A 19292-nucleotide genomic window follows, 5' to 3' on the forward strand; every position below is an offset into this window, starting at 1 on the left:
GCCTCCTGTATGCTTATCCTCCCATACCTTTGGTGGGGAAGACCTTACTGAAGCTCAAGCAAGACCGCGGCACCATGATTCTGATAGCGCCCTTTTGGCCCCGTCAGATCTGGTTCCCTCTTCTTCTGGAGTTGTCCTCAGAAGAACCGTGGAGATTGGAGTGTTTTCCCGACTCTCATTTCGCAGAACGACGGAGCGTTGCTGCCACCCCAACCTTCAATCCCTGGCTCTCACGGCCTGGATGTTGAGGGCGTAGACTTCGCTGCGTTGGGTCTGTCTGAGGGTGTCTCCCGGGTCTTGCTTGCCTCTAGGAAGGATTCCACTAAAAAGAGTTACTTTTTCAAGTGGAGGAGGTTTGTCGTTTGGTGTGAGAGCAAGGCCCTAGAACCTCGTTCTTGCCCTGCACAGAACCTGCTTGAATACCTTCTGCACTTATCAGAGTCTGGCCTCAAGACCAACTCAGTAAGGAATCACCTTAGTGCGATTAGTGCTTACCATTATCGTGTGGAAGGTAAAGCCATCTCTGGAGAGGCCTTTAGTCGTTCGATTCATGCGAGGCTTGCTTTTGTCAAAGCCCCCTATCAAGCCTCCTACAGTGTCATGGGATCTCAACGTCGTCCTCACCCAGCTGATGAAACCTCCTTTGAGCCACTGAATTCCTGCCATCTGAAGTACTTGACCTGGAAGGTCATTTTCTTGGTGGCAGTTACTTCAGCTCGTAGGGTCAGTGAGCTTCAAGCCCTGGTGGCTCATGCTCCATATACCAAATTTCATCACAACAGAGTAGTGCTCCGCACCCACCCAAAGTTCCTGCCGAAGGTGGTGTCGGAGTTCCATCTTAACCAGTCAATTGTCTTGCCAACATTCTTCCCCAGGCCGCATACCCGCCCTGCTGAACGTCAGTTGCACACATTGGACTGCAAGAGAGCATTGGCCTTCTACTTGGAGCGGACACAGCCCCACAGACAGTCCGCCCAATTGTTTGTTTCTTTCGACCCTAACAGGCTAGGGGTCGCTGTCGGGAAACGCACCATCTCCAATGGCTAGCAGATTGCATTTCCTTCACTTACGCCCAGGCTGGGCTGGCTCTTGAGGGTCATGTCACGGCTCATAGTGTTAGAGCCATGGCAGCGTCGGTGGCCCACTTGAAGTCAGCCACTATTGAAGAGATTTGCAAGGCTGCGACGTGGTCATCTGTCCACACATTCACATCACATTACTGCCTCCAGCAGGATACCCGACGCGACAGTCGGTTCGGGCAGTCGGTGCTGCAGAATCTGTTTGGGGTGTAAATCCAACTCCACCCTCCAGGACCCGAATTTATTCTGGTCAGGCTGCACTCTCAGTTAGTTGTTCTTCGTAGGTCAATTTTCTGTTATACCCTCGCCGTTGCGAGGTTCAATTGACCTGGGTTCTTGTTTTGAGTGAGCCTGAGAGCTAGGGATACCCCAGTCGTGAGAACAAGCAGCCTGCTTGTCCTCGGAGAAAGTGAATGATACATACCTGTAGCAGGTGTTCTCCGAGGACAGCAGGCTGATTGTTCTCACCTACCCTCCCTCCTCCCCTTTGGAGTTGTGTGTTTCATCTTTTGCTAGTCATTCAACTGGTGGGAGCGGTCGCGCACGGGCGGGAAGACGGCCGCGCATGCGCGGTGGGCGTGCCCTGCGTGCCGACCGTCCCGCGAAGCTTTTTTCCGGTTGGTGGGGGCTGCCGCGGACGTCACCCAGTCGTGAGAACAATCAGCCTGCTGTCCTCGGAGAACACCTGCTACAGGTATGTATCATTCACTTTCTCCGAGGGTGGCAGGTCACATATTACCACTGATGAATGCTTTCATCCAAAAGCTCCAGCATGGATGCTACCCAGAATTCTACATTTTTCTAGAAGCCTTTGGCAGCACCGACCACAAATGCATGTGCACTGTCCCATATGTGTGGGACCAGGCAATAGAGTAAAAAAAGCTTAGAGAATATAAATCCTAGTGGAGCTGAAAGGGCATGCGGTAATGTGTCCTGTTGTCCTTGGAGAACATCAAAACAGCACCAAAAGGTGACGGTAAGAACCCCACTCCCCCCCTATAGTCCAAAAACCAGTACAAGAAAATAGGGGTGGACAAAGAAATCCCATCAGCTGAAGGTCAGTAGAAGCAACTTTACTCAGCACCACATATGTAAATGACCTCAGGGCATTGTTTTGACGGTACAACTGCCTGGAGACCACAGGTTTTATCATTACAAGGTATATTACTCTGCACCATACTCCAATTGTAAGTGTTTGACCCCTGAAGCAGATGGTTGTTCTGTCGAAACATGGCCCCATGTTGGGTCATTTTCATATGTGGTGCTGCATAAAGTTGCTTCTACTGACAAGATTTCTTGGTCCACCCCTACTTTCTTGTCCTTGGAGAACATCCATTACAGGTGAGTAACTTCACTTTCTCTGAGAACAAGCAGGCCAGCCTATTAACACTGATGGGAATCCCTAGCTACTAGGCTCACCAAAACAAACAAATAAAAAAAGGTTAACAGGGGGCCTGCAACAGGCAAGGCCACAGAAATGAAGTAAAGGCACTCTTAGAATAAAAAAGGGCCAAGGAGGTGGGGTTGGATTCTAGACACCGAAAAAGTCTATCGAACTGTCTGACTGAACCGGCTGTCATGTCAGGAATCCTGCTTGAGTAGTGAGATGTGAATGTGTGGACTGATCACAACATTGCAGCTTTGTAAATGTCCTCCATGGAGGCTGACCTTAAGTGGGCTACCGATGCAGCCATGAATAACATTATGAGCTGTGACATGACCCTCAAGAGTTGGCCCAGCCTGAGCATAAGTGAAAGAGATACAATCTGCTAGCCAAGTGTATAAAGTGCATTTACTGATGGAAGCCCCCATCCTGTTTGGGTTGTAATAAACAAAAGATGGGTGGACATTCTACAGGCTTTAGTCCACTCCAGATAGAAGGCCAAGGCTCGCTTGCAGTCCAAGGTGTGCAATGTGCTTTTGCTAGGATGGGTACGAGGTTTGAGAAGAATGTTGGCAGGAAGAATGGTTAAGATGGAATGCCAACACCACCTTAGGAAGAAACTTAGGGTGCGGTCAAAGACCTGCTCTTATGATGAAACATTGTGTAAGGTAGATCCGTTACTAGGGCTTGCTCACTCACTCTGCAAGCTGAAGTGACCATCACCAAAAACAAGACCTCCAGGTCAGGTATTTCAGATGACGGGAGTTGAGAGGCTAAGAAGGAGCTTTCATCAGCTGGGTGAGGATGACATTGAGATCCCATGATACTGTAGGAGGTTTGATAGGGGTCTCTGTGAACAGCAAACCTCTCAAAGTGAAACAGAGGCTGTGCAGAAATGGGCTTACCTTCTATCCAATGATAAGCACAAATGTGAACCCTTACAGAATTGATTTTCAAACCAGACTTGGAGAGGTGTAGGAGGTATTCAAAAGACGATCTAGGGCCTTGCCTTCACACCAAAGAGTAAATCTCCTCAATTAAAAAGTGTAATACCTCTCGGTGGAATCCTTTTGGAAGCCAGCAGGATCCTGGATACACCTTCAGGTAGCTGCAGAGATGCAAATGCTATGCTCTCAATGTCCAGGCCATGAGGGCCAGGGACTGGAGGTGCAGAAGAGTAGTAGTAGTAGATGAGGGCTGGAAAGCAGTCCAGTCTCTACGGTTCTTCACAGAATAACTCCAGAAGAGGGAACCATATCTGTCGTGGTCAGTAGGGTGCGATTAGGATCATGGTTTCATGGATCTGCTTGAGTTTCAACAAAGTCTTCCCTGAGAGGGATGGGAAGATACGCATACAGAACACCCTCTCCCCAATCTAGGAGTCTGTCATGTGACCTGAGTCTGGAACAGTACCAAGGGACCTCGTTGTTGGTGAGTGGCAAAACGATCCACCAAGTGGGGTGCTCCACTCTTGGAAGATATTGGGGGCACCTCCCATGCTGAGACCTCTTGTGCAGTTGCATCACCCTGCTCAGCCTGTCTGAAAGACTGTTGTCTTTCCCTGACCTGGGACCTTCTCTTTTCCTTTCATCTTTGCTTTGTTTTTGTCATCATTGCATTCACGGGCTCTGTTTTTGCTTATGCTTTGGATTGGTTCCTGGTTTTCAATAAAGACTTCTCCAAATTAAAAAAAATATATATTTATATGGCCCACACGCACATTTCAGTCTGCTGTAGCATGAAATTGTGACTTTAAATTCAACAGCTCTGCAATGCTTCAAAATCATGTATGCTAATTTAAAAATTGTTAAAATCTCAAGTGGCTGTATTTGGCCTGTTGATGCACCTGCAGTATGCAGAACTGTATTTTTCATCCCTAGGAGACGTCCTCCCCCTTTACAGGCACATGTATGTTAATTTAGATAAGTTTCTCTTTCTGGAACAATGTAACACAAGCCTGAAAAGGCAGCATTATATCACTTGAAAAAAAAATCAGAGCTTTCAATGTTCTATGACGTTAATTAGTGGGATAAGCTGTTTTATAGACATCAACGCTATAATGCAGATGGTTTATGAACTCTGACAACCTAACAGCTTTAAGTTAGGTGATAACACCAGAGACTAGTGCCGGCACAAGGAGATTTTAACCAATAAACTCTATTGAGGACATACATGCTGCAAGTAACAGGCTAACACTTCAATGTGTGCCACTAATTCTAAAACAGCTGGTAATCAGAAGTATTCTTACAGTCACTAGCAGATCAGTTCTCCTAACAGGAAGCATATAGTACCAGGGAAACCCAGAAAGAAAAGTCACTGGCTAACCTCTGTGCATTAGGCCCAGGCTGGTTGCTCCAAGAATCCACTGTATTTGCTGGCTTTCTGCCTAAAATGAAAAGATGAAAAGAATAAAACAGTAAATTGTTTGCTCTGACATCCTCTCCCCCTTTCAAAAAAAAAACAAAAAACAACTCAGAGATAAATACATCATTTCATGTTTATTAAAAATTTACTATCCCACCCTTTGGGGTAGTCTTAGGGCGTCTTACAATCTAAAATATATAAGAAAAGGGGACAACACAAACAAAGACAAGATTTAGACATGAACTATTAGGCAAAAGGGAGAACTACAATAACTGATAGGATAGAAAGGGGAGAAAAAAATGATAAGGAATGCCACAGGCATCTTCAAGGTACCTCCTGGCTTAGCTGCCACAAAGAGATTCATTTATATGCGACTTAAAGAGATACGTTTTGAGGTCTGTTTTAAATTTGTCCAATGAAGTCTGAAGGCAAAGGGAGACTGGCAATGGATTCCAAAGATATGGCCCCTGTACACTGAATATAGCATGTCTAATGTGTTCATGAGTTATCGCCAGATTGCTAGGTACAACTAATTGATTGTGATATGCTGAATTAAGTGCACAGATGGGACTGTAAGGAATAAGGTGATGGAAAAGATAAAAAGGTTGCTGAGCACTGAAAACGAGTAATGCAAGTTTAAATATGATACGTTGAGTGATCGGGAGCCAACGAGCTTCTTTCAGATATGGAGTAACATGGTCATATTTACGCGAGTTAGTGATGCGACGAACAGCAGTGTTCTGGATGATCTGTAAGCGACATATTTCTTTTACTTGAAGACCTTTGTAAAGAGAATTACAATAATCCAATTGTGACATAACTAAGGAGTGAACTAATATGTTAAGTGCTGCCGGTAGAAATAAGGAGCGAACTGAACGTATAAGTCATAGCTTATAGAAAGAGCGCTTGACCACTTGAGAAATTTGTGGGAGAAACGAGAGGTTGGAATTGATGTTTGCCAAGGATTTGCAGAGTCTCTACTTGGGGGACTGGCGTAATAGCCAGAAAAACTGATGAAGGTAGAGAAGGGCTCATTTTATGTTCGAAGAAAATTGCTTTTTTATTTTGTTTGATTTAAAACTAATTTGTTATCCTTGAGCCAGAGAGCTGGGAAAGTTTTTGATTGTAGCAATGTCATGGGAGCTACATGTCCGTACAGGGATAACTACTTAAATGTCATCAGCATAGACATATGCAGTAAGGCCTAATGATTGCACAAAGGTCAGTAGAGGGGCCAGAAATACATTGAATAGTGTGGGGGACAAGATCGAACCCTGTGGAACACCACAGTATGAGCTGAATGAAGTGGAAAGACGATTATCATGAAATACTGTATACTGATTATCTAGATATATGATGCAAACCAATTTAGAACTGTTCCTGTAATGCCAATAGACTGGAACTAGAAGGATAAGATGATCAACTAAATCAAAAGCAGCAGACAGATCAAGGGATAGGAAAAGTACAGATTTGGCTTGATCAAGAAAGTAGTAAATGAAGGAACCCATGCATACCTCCTACCCACCCCCACCTTGCTAGACTGTCATTGAAATGCTTTGATGCTTCACTTATATATACTATCAACTAACACATTTGCTTATTTGCGATCTGACGAAGAAGGGCAACCTTCGAAAGCTAATCAAGAAATGTATTATGTCCAATAAAAAAGGTATCATCTTAGTTGCGATTCAAATTTAAATTAAGCCATCTACTTGAAGAGTATCATTCCAAATTTGATCAACTTGTCCATTCAATAAAAATTTGGTCTTATCTTTGTTTAATTTTAAGAAATAATCTGCTGTCTCTCTCTCAAGCTGTCATATACAGTTCGCAATAATACACAAGATAATCGGTAGACATGTTACCCACAGGTAGCAATATAGTTATGTCATCTGCATAAGTAAAAACCTTGTAACCAGATGATAAAGGCATTATGGGCAGATGATCAAAAGCCTGCGCTGTTCCAAATAGTCACTTAACCCTCCATTGCCCCATGTAAGCCGCATTGAACTAATTAGCACATTAAACATAGTGGGAGACAAAGGAGATCCCCTGTGGGACTCCATAAGATGGCTTCTAAGAAGATGAAAAAAGCCTTCTTAAATCTTACTATATATATTTGATGTAAGAAACCCTCAAACCATCTCAAAACATTACCCTCTACCCTGATAGAACTTAATATTGACAGCATGAGGCTATGGTCCACTAGATCGAAGGCACATGATAAATCAAACTAATACGGTTTTCTGACCTTTCCCTAATAAAGATCTTCCCTCTGCCAAAATAGCCCCAATTACTATGATATTTTCAAAATCAAATTGTGAGAAGTGCAAAATATTAAATCCGCCCAGATGTGATATTAATTGGGAGGTCACCCCTCCATTATTTTAGTGAATAATGGTACAGAAGCAATGGGTCTGTAATTATAAACCTCATGTGCTCCTAATGTGGAGTTCTTAATTATAGGAGTAAAAACAATGTTTCCACCACCGAGTGGAAAATTACCACCTTTAAGTTGATTATCCAACCATTGCTTCAACAATACAAAAGATTGAGGGGCCTCCCTAATTACATGAGAACTATCTAGTGAGCAATATGATAAACTATACTTTAAAAAAAAAGTTCTTAATTCAGTCTCTTGTTCGTTTTTTCTTCTGGCTGCTTTTCTTGCTCATAGTACCTGAATGACAGCAACCCTGGTTTCTCGATCGAGTGATTCAGCATTAACCACCTCCGCACAGCTGACGCTGTCTGTTACAGTGTAATTACTGCAGGTATTCTCAGGATGAAGCTGTCATGGGAAGGAGGACTCTCATTCCTTTCATGGGCCTGTGCTGTGGGGTGTTTTGGGCAACCCTCTGCTTCTGTCCGTTTTCTCCTTAAAGATTATTTTAGGGAGGCACTGTGCATAGCTAGTGCCACCATTTTAGCTGCGTTCTTAGAGCCATCATCAAGGGCTTACATCTTCTCTTCTGTGGAATGAAACCTATTGCATGCATCTGGCTGGATTTTTATTTTTCTACTGTGCTCCCGAAACAGCAGCCTTCAAGATGTCGCATGCCCACCATTGCTGGAGCCCTGGTCCTTTTGGCTTTGAGAAAGCAGCACCCTCTTGGGCTCCCTTTGGTGCAGCACCCCCCCCCCCCCCCCCCCCGAGTCCCTCCAGGGAGAAAAGTCATGTCATTGGCACTGGGATAGCCTCCTCTGGTGCAACAGGATGTTCCAGCCTTATGCATAGGCTACAGCCTTTACACAGAGGATGTGGAATTGGCGGATGGTGTAAGGTGACTTCTACCTTTAGGACACCCCTTCATGCACTTCTGCTGAGGTCTCTCAGACTATGGGACCTCACCGCTATATCTATCTCTACTATGGCAGCAGCATCTCGGGCTTGGCGATGATCTTTTGGTTGGCATGGTGATGGCTGTGTAGTGCACTCAGTTAGGACAATAGTCTCTCAGGTTGCACTATGGCTGCAGTCTCTTGATCGGCTCAATATCACCAACATCTCAGTTAGTGCAGTGTCCGTGCACTCTAGACTGTGATGATTCGGCAGTCTCTCAGCCTTCATGGTGGCTACTTCCTTTTGGTGTCTCCTTTTCTCTGCGTTGAGGGCTACGGTCTTTGTTGTTACTGCAGAATAACCGGCTGCTCATTTATTGTAAGGGCCAGTATCCTTGTATGCTGCAGAGGGCCAGAGTATTCTTGTCTTCAGTAGATTTCATGGTGCCAGTGTCACTGTGACTGAGGGCTCATACTATCCTTGCTTGGTGATGTGTAGTTCCATACTGGTTTACTACAGAGTGACAGCTTCCTGCTGTGATGCATGTGCCAACATTCTTCTGCCATTGTAGTGGCACTGCCCTTGTAATTTGCAGTGTGGGGCCACCACTGATATCTACAGGGTGGCAATGTCGTTCTTGGTGGTACAGGGCCTGTATTCTTGTGTGCTGTATAGCATCATCATTTCATCCTTGCAACTACGGTATGGTAGTTGTCTTGTATACTATAGAGTGTCAGCTTACCTCAGTAGTTAAGCCCTTATGGAGCGTTTAGGGGTGTCTGCATCATATCCAGATGCTTTCACTGAAGAGCAGAGGCAGCAGAGTACTGGCATCTGGTTGGTATGCAGCTTGGCAACCTATTATGTTGCTGCCGAGGGCCATCAGTGTTTTGTATCATAGCAGTGTCATTGCCTTCTCCACAGTGGAGTTCTTGGCTGTTATGAATCATCCTTCCATGCTATGGAGCATTGTCTCTGTCTGGCGCCTTGGGTGATTTCTTGGGCTCAACTGTGGGGAATACTGTCTTGTTAGCATATGAGTGTACTAAATCAAACAGCATATTTTTGAAGATAAGGTGAAATTTTGTTTTGTCCCCCAATACATCTTTTTGATTCCTTGAATTGTTCTTTTCTTAAATAACATGTTACCTATGTATGAAGGCCATACATTTTCCTATTTATAGCCTATTTTATGAATGGTATATAGGTGCTTATGTGTCTTTATAAACATTAGCACAAATCCTGAAGACTAGGGATTCTCAACCTAGTCATCTAGACCATCCAGTCAGTAAGGTCTTCACTATATGCATGAGAGATCTGCATAGAATGGAAGCAGCACATGCAAATTTATTTCATACATATTACATTACATTTAATGCTTGTATGCTGCCTACACCATTCATAGATCAACGTAGCTCACATTCAAGAAAAGAAGTAGGTCATAATCCTAGGAATTACAACAATATAATCACATAAGACTGGCTTGATGTATGCTAGGTTGAGAATTGAGCAGATATAAAAGTGTGTAAAAATGTGTGTGTAAATGACTGCTCAAATTGCTCCCCTAAAAACATTTACTCTAAATTCAGGTACAAGAATGTGTGTAATTACACCAACCCTACTTTTACATGTGAGGCGATTTTATAAGAGGTCTTCCATGCATATACTAGCATCTACGTGTAAAAAAAAAAAAAAAAAAACTTTCTTGATAAAATTCTCTTATGTATATTTCTTTCCAACACTGGTTGAGTTCGAAAGAAAAAAGGGCTCCTGAGTTTACAACTATGGCTTCTGAGCTTCCAAAGGTGGTCTTTTCACACTACATTCCACCGATACCCTCTATGAGAGACTCATAACTGTTGTATCATCCAGAGTACAGCTTCTTAATTCCAATTCATTTTATGGTAATTTCTATGTTTATTCAAATGTTCTGTAGTTAAGAAACAGGTTGATCTGGTACATTAAATTGAAAACTGTTCATTCTGTGTTTACACAACAAGAAAGGTTCATTTACTTTTCAAAAGGTAACAATTACCCGAAACTGTGTTCCTTGCTCCGACTAACTTTTGAGATTTTGGTGGGAGAGGAAGCTGATTGCCTACAGGAGCTGCTATCGGCATATGAAGAACCTGCAGGAGCAAGATATATGACAGCAGAGGACAACTTTAATAAAACTCCCTGTATGCAAAGGCTGTAACCTAGAATGATGTAATGCTGGTTACCTGAGGAGACAACATAGTCCCATTCTGTCCTACTATTGATATAGGGATCATCCCCATCATTCCTTGCACCAAAGGCTGGACTGGCGATGCCATTATAATGGTTGACCCTACAAAGGCAATAAATTTATTAAGAAAAAAATAGTTAGTTCCACTGGAAGTGTTAATATGTGACAATTAAAACGCATCAACCAAAGCCACCAATTTATTGTGGCAGATTTTTCAAGATTCTGTGTTAATATTTCTTAAAATCTGCAGCAATTCTTCTGAACATTTGAATTACTTTATAAATTAAATACTACTTTATTTTGATTATGCAGAAAAAAATTAATCATTTTTAAAAGAGCAAAAAATAACTATAGACAAAAAGAGATTGTTAAAGTTTAATGGGTGGGAAATTTCAGGTATCAACATAGAAGAGAGAAAGATATTTCAGGGATGTGGAAAGAAGTAGAAAGGGAAGATCAGGGATGGTGTGATAAAGAAAGATTATTGTTATGGAGGATGAAGAAATTCTGGGATCTTGTGCAGCAGGATCAACAGAGAAAAAAAAAAAGAAGTATATCCTTCCCTAGTTCCAGCCCTACTCCCCTTCAGACCTCCCCCTACCTCTAGTTCTAACCCCCACTCTCCTCCCCCTTTCTTCACTCCTAGTTTTCATTAACTCTGTTTCAAGTGACCAAATATATATATATATATATATATATATACATATATACATACACACACACACCTAGCTGCCTGTAACTCTTCTCACAAATCCCCAACCCCAATTCCTATTTTTATACATCCCACTCCTTCTATTTACACCCCCCACTCCCTCCTTCAAATAAGTAAGCCTACCTCTTCCAATTCACCCTCTCATTACAAAACCCCCATCAATATAACACAAAACTGCCCTGACGATTTTACAGATGGACAGGAGTCACAATCCCCACTCCTCCCCATGCTAAAGGTTTTGTTAGGGAAAGAGGACCAGCAGCAACAGCACATTGAGCTGCATCCTCCTCCTCTGTCGCCCAAAGCTTTCATGCTTTGAAGCATGTAGCTGTAGTGTACTGTGCATTTCAACTCAGTCTGCTCCATTGTTCTCTTCCTGCAGTCAGTCTTCAGCGTGGGCAATGGGGAATGACAGGGGAGCTTGTGACAACCCTTGGTCTCCCAAGGCAATTCTGTGGGAGACCAGCAAATTCCACAGGAATGACCAGATTTTGCAGTTTTAGAGCCAGTGGTCAAGGACTGAGGGCCAGATGCACAAAGTTAACGTTTGCTTTAGACTGGTTCTAGTCAGTCTAAAGCAAATGTTTATTTAGCAGTAATGCACAAAGGGGTTATCCATGGTTCTAATACGTGCTGTTTGCAGATGCTGAGAACCCCATGCAAATGTATTACAATGAGTTCATTATGGAGGGGTGTGTGTGCAGGGAAGGGGTCTGGTTCACTGGACCACTGGGGATGGAGGAAAAGGATCGGGGAGGGTTGTGGGCGGTCAAGAAGCAGGTGTGTCTGGGGGGAGGGGGGGGGGAGGGGTCCCCAGCAAGGAAGCTGTCAGAATGCACAGGGGTGTTGGGGTCGGCTGCATGCAGCTTGGACTAGCAAATAGCGAATGACGCACAAAGGGGGATCCTTGCAGCTCATTTGCAGGAGATCCTCTTTGTGCATCGCTCACCGTTTGTGAGTTGCTAAATTTTATCGAGGTAGACGTATTTTACGGCTACCTTTCTGCATCGGGGCCTGAATTCCTGTAGCTTTAATTACACATTAATAGAAAACTCAATATAGAAAAATGTATAATGGTGGCACTGATCTTGAAAATGACATCCACACAGCAAGAAATTCCTTGCGCATTACATGTCCAGAGACCTTTAAAACATTTGAACTCTATTCAAAATAACCTAAGAAATCAGTAAGCTAGAAAACGCAAATGGATCTTCCTAACTTCAATGAACCCTAATGCTGATCACACAAACAAAATAATGGTAGTATGACAGTATCTAGGAAGCTTGATCAAACACATTTTGATAAAGGACGCCTTCATTCTGGATGGTAAGAGAAGAGGAAGCCGAGTTCTTATTCAGTAAGATTGGGCTTCTTTTGATATGTTCTATATTTTATATTTAGAAATGTCCTATTTGATTTGATGTATAACGTATATTCAATTTGGTTTTTAAATTTTAAGTTTAATATATACTGAAATAATCAAAAGTGGGTGTGCTTGTACCAATAATCAATAAGATTATTGCCCTAGGAATTATTAGAAAAATATTGCTCCTTTTCTCATTGTGCACATTTTTCAGCATACAAATGTGTAGTTCCCTTCTGCAGTATGTGGATAAAAGTGTATAGAAAATCCATACATATTTTTATCTATATGTAGAGCTGACAATAATCAAAGAGTTTTTGAAGATTAGGTGAAATTTTGTTTAGATCTGCTGCAGGCAAAGTGCAGCACAGATCTCTAACCCCATACCTTACTGGGGAAGGATACTGGACTGGCCTGGCAAGAATTGGAAAAAATAATTATATATTACGTTTATATATATATATATATATACATATATATATATATATATATATATATATATAGTGCACGTCAGATAAGAGCATGCTCTGTTTACCTGCATGCCGTACTTCGGTCCCATTTTTGGCACCATCAATTTCTATGGGGACAAACTTCGTTTTAGCGCACCACTGATAAGTGCAAGATTCGCTTATATGCATGGTTCAAGACCGCTCCTCTGAAGGAAAGACTCAGCATAAGCGTGCGCATGTAATATTGAAGCCGATTGGCACGTGACAACCAATAAGATTTCGAATTTACTGCCTCTAACTGCCACAGGCAGAATGAGCGAAAGAATGTTGTTAGGGCATACACCGGGGTCGTCGTCGCAGCGGAACTGTAAGACTAACACTGGCTGAATGAATAGATGTTCTTAAAAAATTAGAAAAACAGTCAAGCATCTATTGCTAAAGAATATGGAGTCAATCCCAGTCAAATGTCACATGTCTTGAAGCAGAAAGACCAGCTTCTGGAAGACTGGCAAAACAATACAAATCCACAACGGAAACGAAAACAGGCGGGAAAAGCTGAGGAGGTAGAAGATGCTCTTCTTCGGTGGTTTTCTCGAGTCAGAAGCAGACAGTTTCCTGTCAGTGGTCCACTGCTTATGGAGAAAGCTAATCAGGTAGCAGAAAGTCTTGCACTGACTGAATTCAAAGCCAATGTTGGATGGTTGGAAAGATGGAAGGAGAGGAACAGCATAAAATTCAAGAAACAGCATGGTAAGAAACAAGACGCTGATGACTTTGGTGCTGAAAATTGGGTTGTTTCAGTTCTTCCTACCATCTTGAATGAGTTTGCACCTCATGACATTTTCAATGCTGATAAAAATGATCTCTACTGGTGAGCGATTCCTGATGGAACACTTGCATTCAAACATGCCGAAACTACTGGAGGTAAAACATTGAAGGACCGACTGACAATCCTCCTTTGCTGCAATATAGATGGGAGTGAGAAGTTGGAACCCCTCGTCATTGGAAAGAGCAAACACCCCCCGTTGCTTCAAGAAAGTTAAGTGACTTCCTGTGTCATACGAGGCTAACGCAAATTCATGGATGACTGGGGACATTTGGAAGCAGTGGCTAAAGAAGTTCGACACTAGAATGCTGGCACAAAAGCATCAGATTTTGCTGCTTTGTGATAACTGTGCTGCACACAAGGATGATGTCAGGCTGTCTAATGTCAAGGTGGTCTTCCTGCCACCAAATACTACCTCTCTGATCCAACCTCCGGATCAGGGCATAATAGCCAATTTCAAACAACATTATCGGGCTCTTGTGCTATGTCATCTGATGAGCGTTATGGATGACCAGACTGGCAAGGATAAATGTGCTGTTGAACTGGCTCGTAATCTATCCCTGTTGGATTCCTTACATATGCAGAAAGAAGCCTAGAATCATGTTACACAGGCAACCACTGTGAACTGCTACAAGCGGGCAAGCTTTGTTAAGGATGTGGCGAGGAATGAAACAGGTGCAGTACCGACTGTCAAGAAGCAGATGGGAGGTGACTGAGTAGGCTGCGACCCAATGGCAGAAAGGCTGTAGCTGCTCTGCACTTTCGGTGCTTAAACTGAGTAGGCCTAGGTCCACCCATAGCTATGCCCCTGCTCACATCTCTGCCTCTTCTCCAGGGTGCACATCTCCTAGATTTCTTCCCCTCTCCCTCCATACTTCTCTCAATTCCCCTCCCCAGTTCATACTCCCATAGTTCTCTTTTTGAAACCCCAGCTCTCTCCCCTTCACAGGTTTCCTCCTACTATGGCACACATCCTAAGTGTGCCCTCTTGCTCTGCTCTGCCCTCCCCCAGTGCTGATCTGCTGCATAAGAGGAGAGCAGCTGCACATAAGGCTGTGTCCTCATCTGTTGCCCTAGATTTAATTGCTAAATTTTAACTGTGTGGGACAGTACCACCCTCTGGTTCATATTCAGTAATCGGACTTGGGCAAGCAGAGAATATGGCCCTACAAGGAGCTACTCTCCTCCTCTTGTGCCAATCAGTGCCCCGATTTGGGGGGGGGGGGGGCGGCAAGAGGAGAAGAGGAAGAAGACAATTTCAGTGCAAATCACTGCTGCCATTGACTCCAGGTTCCTGTGGAAAATTCTTCACAGCAGGGTAATTCTGTGCTAATTCTGCATTGTGTAGTTGCACAGAATTCCCTTAGGATTAATATTCATTATAGATATTCTGAAAAGCAGACTTGTTATGTATGCTACTGAGACAGGGTTAGGAAATATCACTCTAAATGCTACAAAATCTGGGACAGTTCTTAAAGCTGTTAAACTGGAGTCCTAGAAAAAAAATTGACATGCTGCATGTTTTATAATACTTTAACTTACAACTGAATCCAATTACCTTGAGTAAAGCCTGGAGAAGTTTGGCTAGCTGCCAACATGCTGCTTGATTTTTGTGGAGTCTGTAACAGTTGTGGCTGGGTAGATTTGCTGGGTACCATAATTATGCTAGACTGTGTCACAGTATTATCCAAAGCTGGAGGCTCAGGTACACAAGTAGCTATGAAAACACTATTTGACTGTCCAAAACTTGTGCTTGTAGCTGGCATTAACTGTAGGAAACCACTGTCTTTGGAAAAATGAGGTGAGCTAACAACTGAGAGCATAGTGCCATCTTCAGTTTGCAAGTTGATAGAATTAGCAGCAGTAGAATCTTTAGGTCTGAGCACCAGCATGCCTTGCTCTAATGTACTTGAATCTGCAGCCCTCTCTAAAGGGCTTGTCAGGTTTGTGGCTTCCTTTGAAAAGAGGCATGGCGACAAAGCTGCATTTTTCAGGGATTGCTTTGCTGGTGAAGACATTATGATGGTAGGTAGACCATCACCTGTAATGCTAGAAATGGCATTATTAAGCTCTGTATCCGACAATAGTGATGGTTCATCACTGATGATTATCTTCAAGGATACAATACCAGAAGAATCCATTTCAACTGTTTGGCTATTACTAGAGGATAAGACCATATCTTCAGGAAGTGAGCTAGAACTCTGTATACTATCAGCAGATTCTGAGCAAGGAACAATGTTATTTGGGGTTATGGACAAGGATTCATAATTCTGTACAGACACTTCTGCATTTTTCAGTGTTGGATGTACAAGATTGTCATGATTTAGTGAAAGCAAAGGCTTTTTGACACCTGCATCTGTTTCTGTTGCCTTGTCAGAATCTGATGAAACCAAATTCACACTTAAAGTGTTTTGAAGAGGCTCACTCAGAACAAGTGAACCACATTCTGATTGATTTCCAGATGACAGATCTGCAACCTCATGCTGCTTATCCAAGGTTGTGGAGCCATCTGACAATACTGGTATAGGACTTGCAAAAACAGGTACCGAGAAGAAACCAGAGCCTTCATGTTCTGCCTCATCAGCAGAGATTTGTACTGACCTAACAGCAGTCACATATTCAACTCTGTTCTCTTCCTTCTCATTGGAGTCTGCAGAGGGATCTGTACAACCACCACCAGAGACCTGCATCCTCTCACGTTCAGAAGGCTCTTTAGCAAGCTCATGAATAGCAGAAATGCACTTCTTGGCTAAAGAGCTGTCCTGTGGTATGTGCTGTTCATTACTTCCAGAGTTTGATATAATTTCCATTTGAATGCTGGATGAATCCTGGGAATGTGGTAAAATAGCTGAAGGACAGGGTCCAAGTCTAGATTCTCCTGGCACATCTGAAATGGCAGTAAACTCACCATCATTAGTGTCCACTGTTTCACTCCCTGCCTCTGACAAAACAGTCAGATCATTGCCTGCACTTTGCCTTGTGTTAGGGTCATCCAAAGTAGGTTGGGATACAGAGGAAGCACCTTTCTCCTGCTCACTGTTTATTGGGGAATGTAGTACTAAGTGGCGTTTCTCTGTACTTTTCCACAGCTTAAAACGAGATGGGCAGCGGTTGTGGGCTTTAATTTTCTGAAGACTATTATCCATTTGGCTGTCATTCTTCAAGGTTTTCGAGTCACTGTAAGCAGGTGATACAGATTCTGCAGGAACCTCAACTGTGAGTAAGAATGAACATCATTAGAGAACATGTCAAAGAAACTTTTACAACTAAACTGTTATGTGCAATAAGCTACAATCAAAGTCATAGATAAGCCCAATATTAAAACATTCTAGGATCCTGCTGGGTACCTGGACCCAGATTAACCACTGCTGGAAAACAGGGCACTGGGCTATATGACCTTTGATCTGACCCTCATTTATCTCTTAGGCCAGACTTAAGTTTCAGGCAATAATGCAAATCAGGGTTCAAAATGCCTGCAAACCAAATTTGTGGATATAATTTTGAAACAGTAGATTTTTATTCCCAAAGCAGCAAAGACCCCAAAGCAAAATATTTCAAGCAGCACTTCCTTTTAAATAATGCTTTGTGGGACTTTTGCATGAGAAGTACTTAAAGTCTAGGAACTGGGTAAAGAAACTGCAAGTTTCAGCTTCCACCACTTATTTAAAAAATATTTTTTTGCATAGTGGGAATTTCTTGCAACTTCTAGAAAGAATAAAGAGTCTGAAGAATTATTTTAACTCATACAATCAAGTTGACATTTAGGATCTTTTCATCTTAAACTCAAAGCTGACTCTTAAATTCTCAGAGACCAGAGTGAGTATGGTTTATAAAGGTTTTCTTAAAGAAAACAATTTTAATACCATGAAAGGAATATTTCATCATAGGAAAAAGATGGACTACAGTGAAAGGACACTTCCTGGACAATAAAAATGAGGAAATTTCAGAATTGACTAAAGTTCCTTTTCCTCAAGAAATGTAGACAGTTTCCACCATACTGCAAGTGCTTCCACTCAACAAGAGACTTTTTTTTATAATCAAGAAATGACCCATTGCAAGAAAAGCAACCTCCAAAATAAAATTAAATAAAAGAATGGCTGCATGAATTATATGTTTAGAAGTATTTCTGAAAATGTGGGAACGTCAACCCAAATGTATTAAAATTTCCTGCTCATGAATACCTGATTTAATTGATGTAGTCTGTTCAAGAACTAAGGAGGTTCTTTTACTAAGGTGTGCTAACAGATTTAGGGCCCTTACTAAGCAGTGTTATAGGCACATTAACATTTCTAAAACACGTTAACTATGTACATGCCTACAATATCCTTATAGGTGCCTACATAGTCAGCGTGCACGCTAAGTGTAGGCACACTAAAAACACTAACGCACCTTAGTAAACAGGACCCTTAGTGTGTGCCAAATGATAAGGCAGCCATAGGAATATAATGGGCATCTTATCATTTAGCACATGCTAATCATTGGAGCACCTTAGTAAAAGGACCCTTAAGTTTGTTAATTAAAAAAACATTTTTCATTTGCCAAACACCTATTTACCAATGCGGTAACTTTTTTTTTTACATTTGTACCCCGCGCTTTCCCACTCATGGCAGGCTCAATGCGGCTTACATGGGGCAATGGAGGGTTAAGTGACTTGCCCAGAGTCACAAGGCTGCCTGTGCCTGAAGTGGGATTTGAACTCAGTTCCTCAGGACCAAAGTCCACCACCCTAACCACTAGGCCACTCGTAGGTCAATGCAAGAAAACAAAATCCCTCAACAGTTTTAGCCCCTTTTTAAAGGCACAGTAGAAAAGTAGCATACCATTGTGATTCTGAGTAGAAGGTTGGAGCGTGTTGGTGCTGGTATCCTGGGAGGCTATGGTACTTAAAACATCTGTTTCACTCTGACTAGGGTAATCCTGAGTTACACATTTACTACTCTTAGTTTTACCTAAGGAAAATTGAGACAGAAACAGACTCACTAAGTTCCTTATTAAAACAGTATTTTCAATTACCTACTTTTCAAACAAACTTTAATTAAAAAATAAATTAGCATTGAAGTTATCCTTTGCTCTTCAGGAAACCTGTAAGCTATATAGCAAAAGATGTTAAACATGAAGGAAAAATTGTTTGTTTGTTTTTTTTGCCTTTAGTCCTACCAGTGTAGAACAACAGACTTATTTTCAAAGCACTTTGGGAGGCTAAGTTCCATAGGTTTCTATGGAACTTTGGGAGGCTAAGTGCTTTGAAAATATGCCTCCAAGTGGGTTATGTCCAACCACCAGCAGATAGAATAAGAGAAAAAGTAGTTCTATGTGATTTGCCCTAGAAAGGCATCATGCATGCATAGATCGTTCAGTAGTTTGAAAAGCCAAGCAATGGTGCTCATATTTACACTGAATGGCAAATTTGGGTATATTTTTACATTCACCAAAACAAATTTTGTATTGAACTGTGATGTGGCTGTAGCATTATGACAAGAGGTGTGCCAAAGACTGATTTCTGGTCAAAATAGTCAGGAAGCACATGTGTACCAGCTAGGTACTTTGCAGACAGATATCTGAAGATACACAGGTAAGCCTGAGGGGAAAATTCAAACTAGAATAA

At 42.3% G+C, this 19292-nt stretch overlaps 1 protein-coding gene across 6 annotated transcripts in view; it reads right to left on the reverse strand.

The window, feature by feature from the left end:
* The window catches only part of LOC115468503 (protein NPAT), a 111229-nt gene that overhangs the window by 9325 nt on the left and 82612 nt on the right, over positions 1 to 19292 (reverse strand). For 5 of the 6 annotated variants that reach the window (XM_030200266.1, XM_030200265.1, XM_030200264.1 and 2 more), the window contains 5 exons: positions 18508 to 18636; positions 15246 to 16901; positions 10333 to 10439; positions 10146 to 10239; positions 4789 to 4849 (listed from right to left, as the gene is read on the reverse strand). In XM_030200266.1, the coding sequence (XP_030056126.1) occupies positions 4789 to 4849; positions 10146 to 10239; positions 10333 to 10439; positions 15246 to 16901; positions 18508 to 18636 (2047 nt within the window). The remainder of the gene's footprint in view (positions 1 to 4788; positions 4850 to 10145; positions 10240 to 10332; positions 10440 to 15245; positions 16902 to 18507; positions 18637 to 19292) is intronic. The other variant, XM_030200267.1, reaches the window with a different exon arrangement.

Source organism: Microcaecilia unicolor, chromosome 4 (assembly GCF_901765095.1).
Source record: "Microcaecilia unicolor chromosome 4, aMicUni1.1, whole genome shotgun sequence".
NCBI lineage: Eukaryota > Metazoa > Chordata > Amphibia > Gymnophiona > Siphonopidae > Microcaecilia > Microcaecilia unicolor.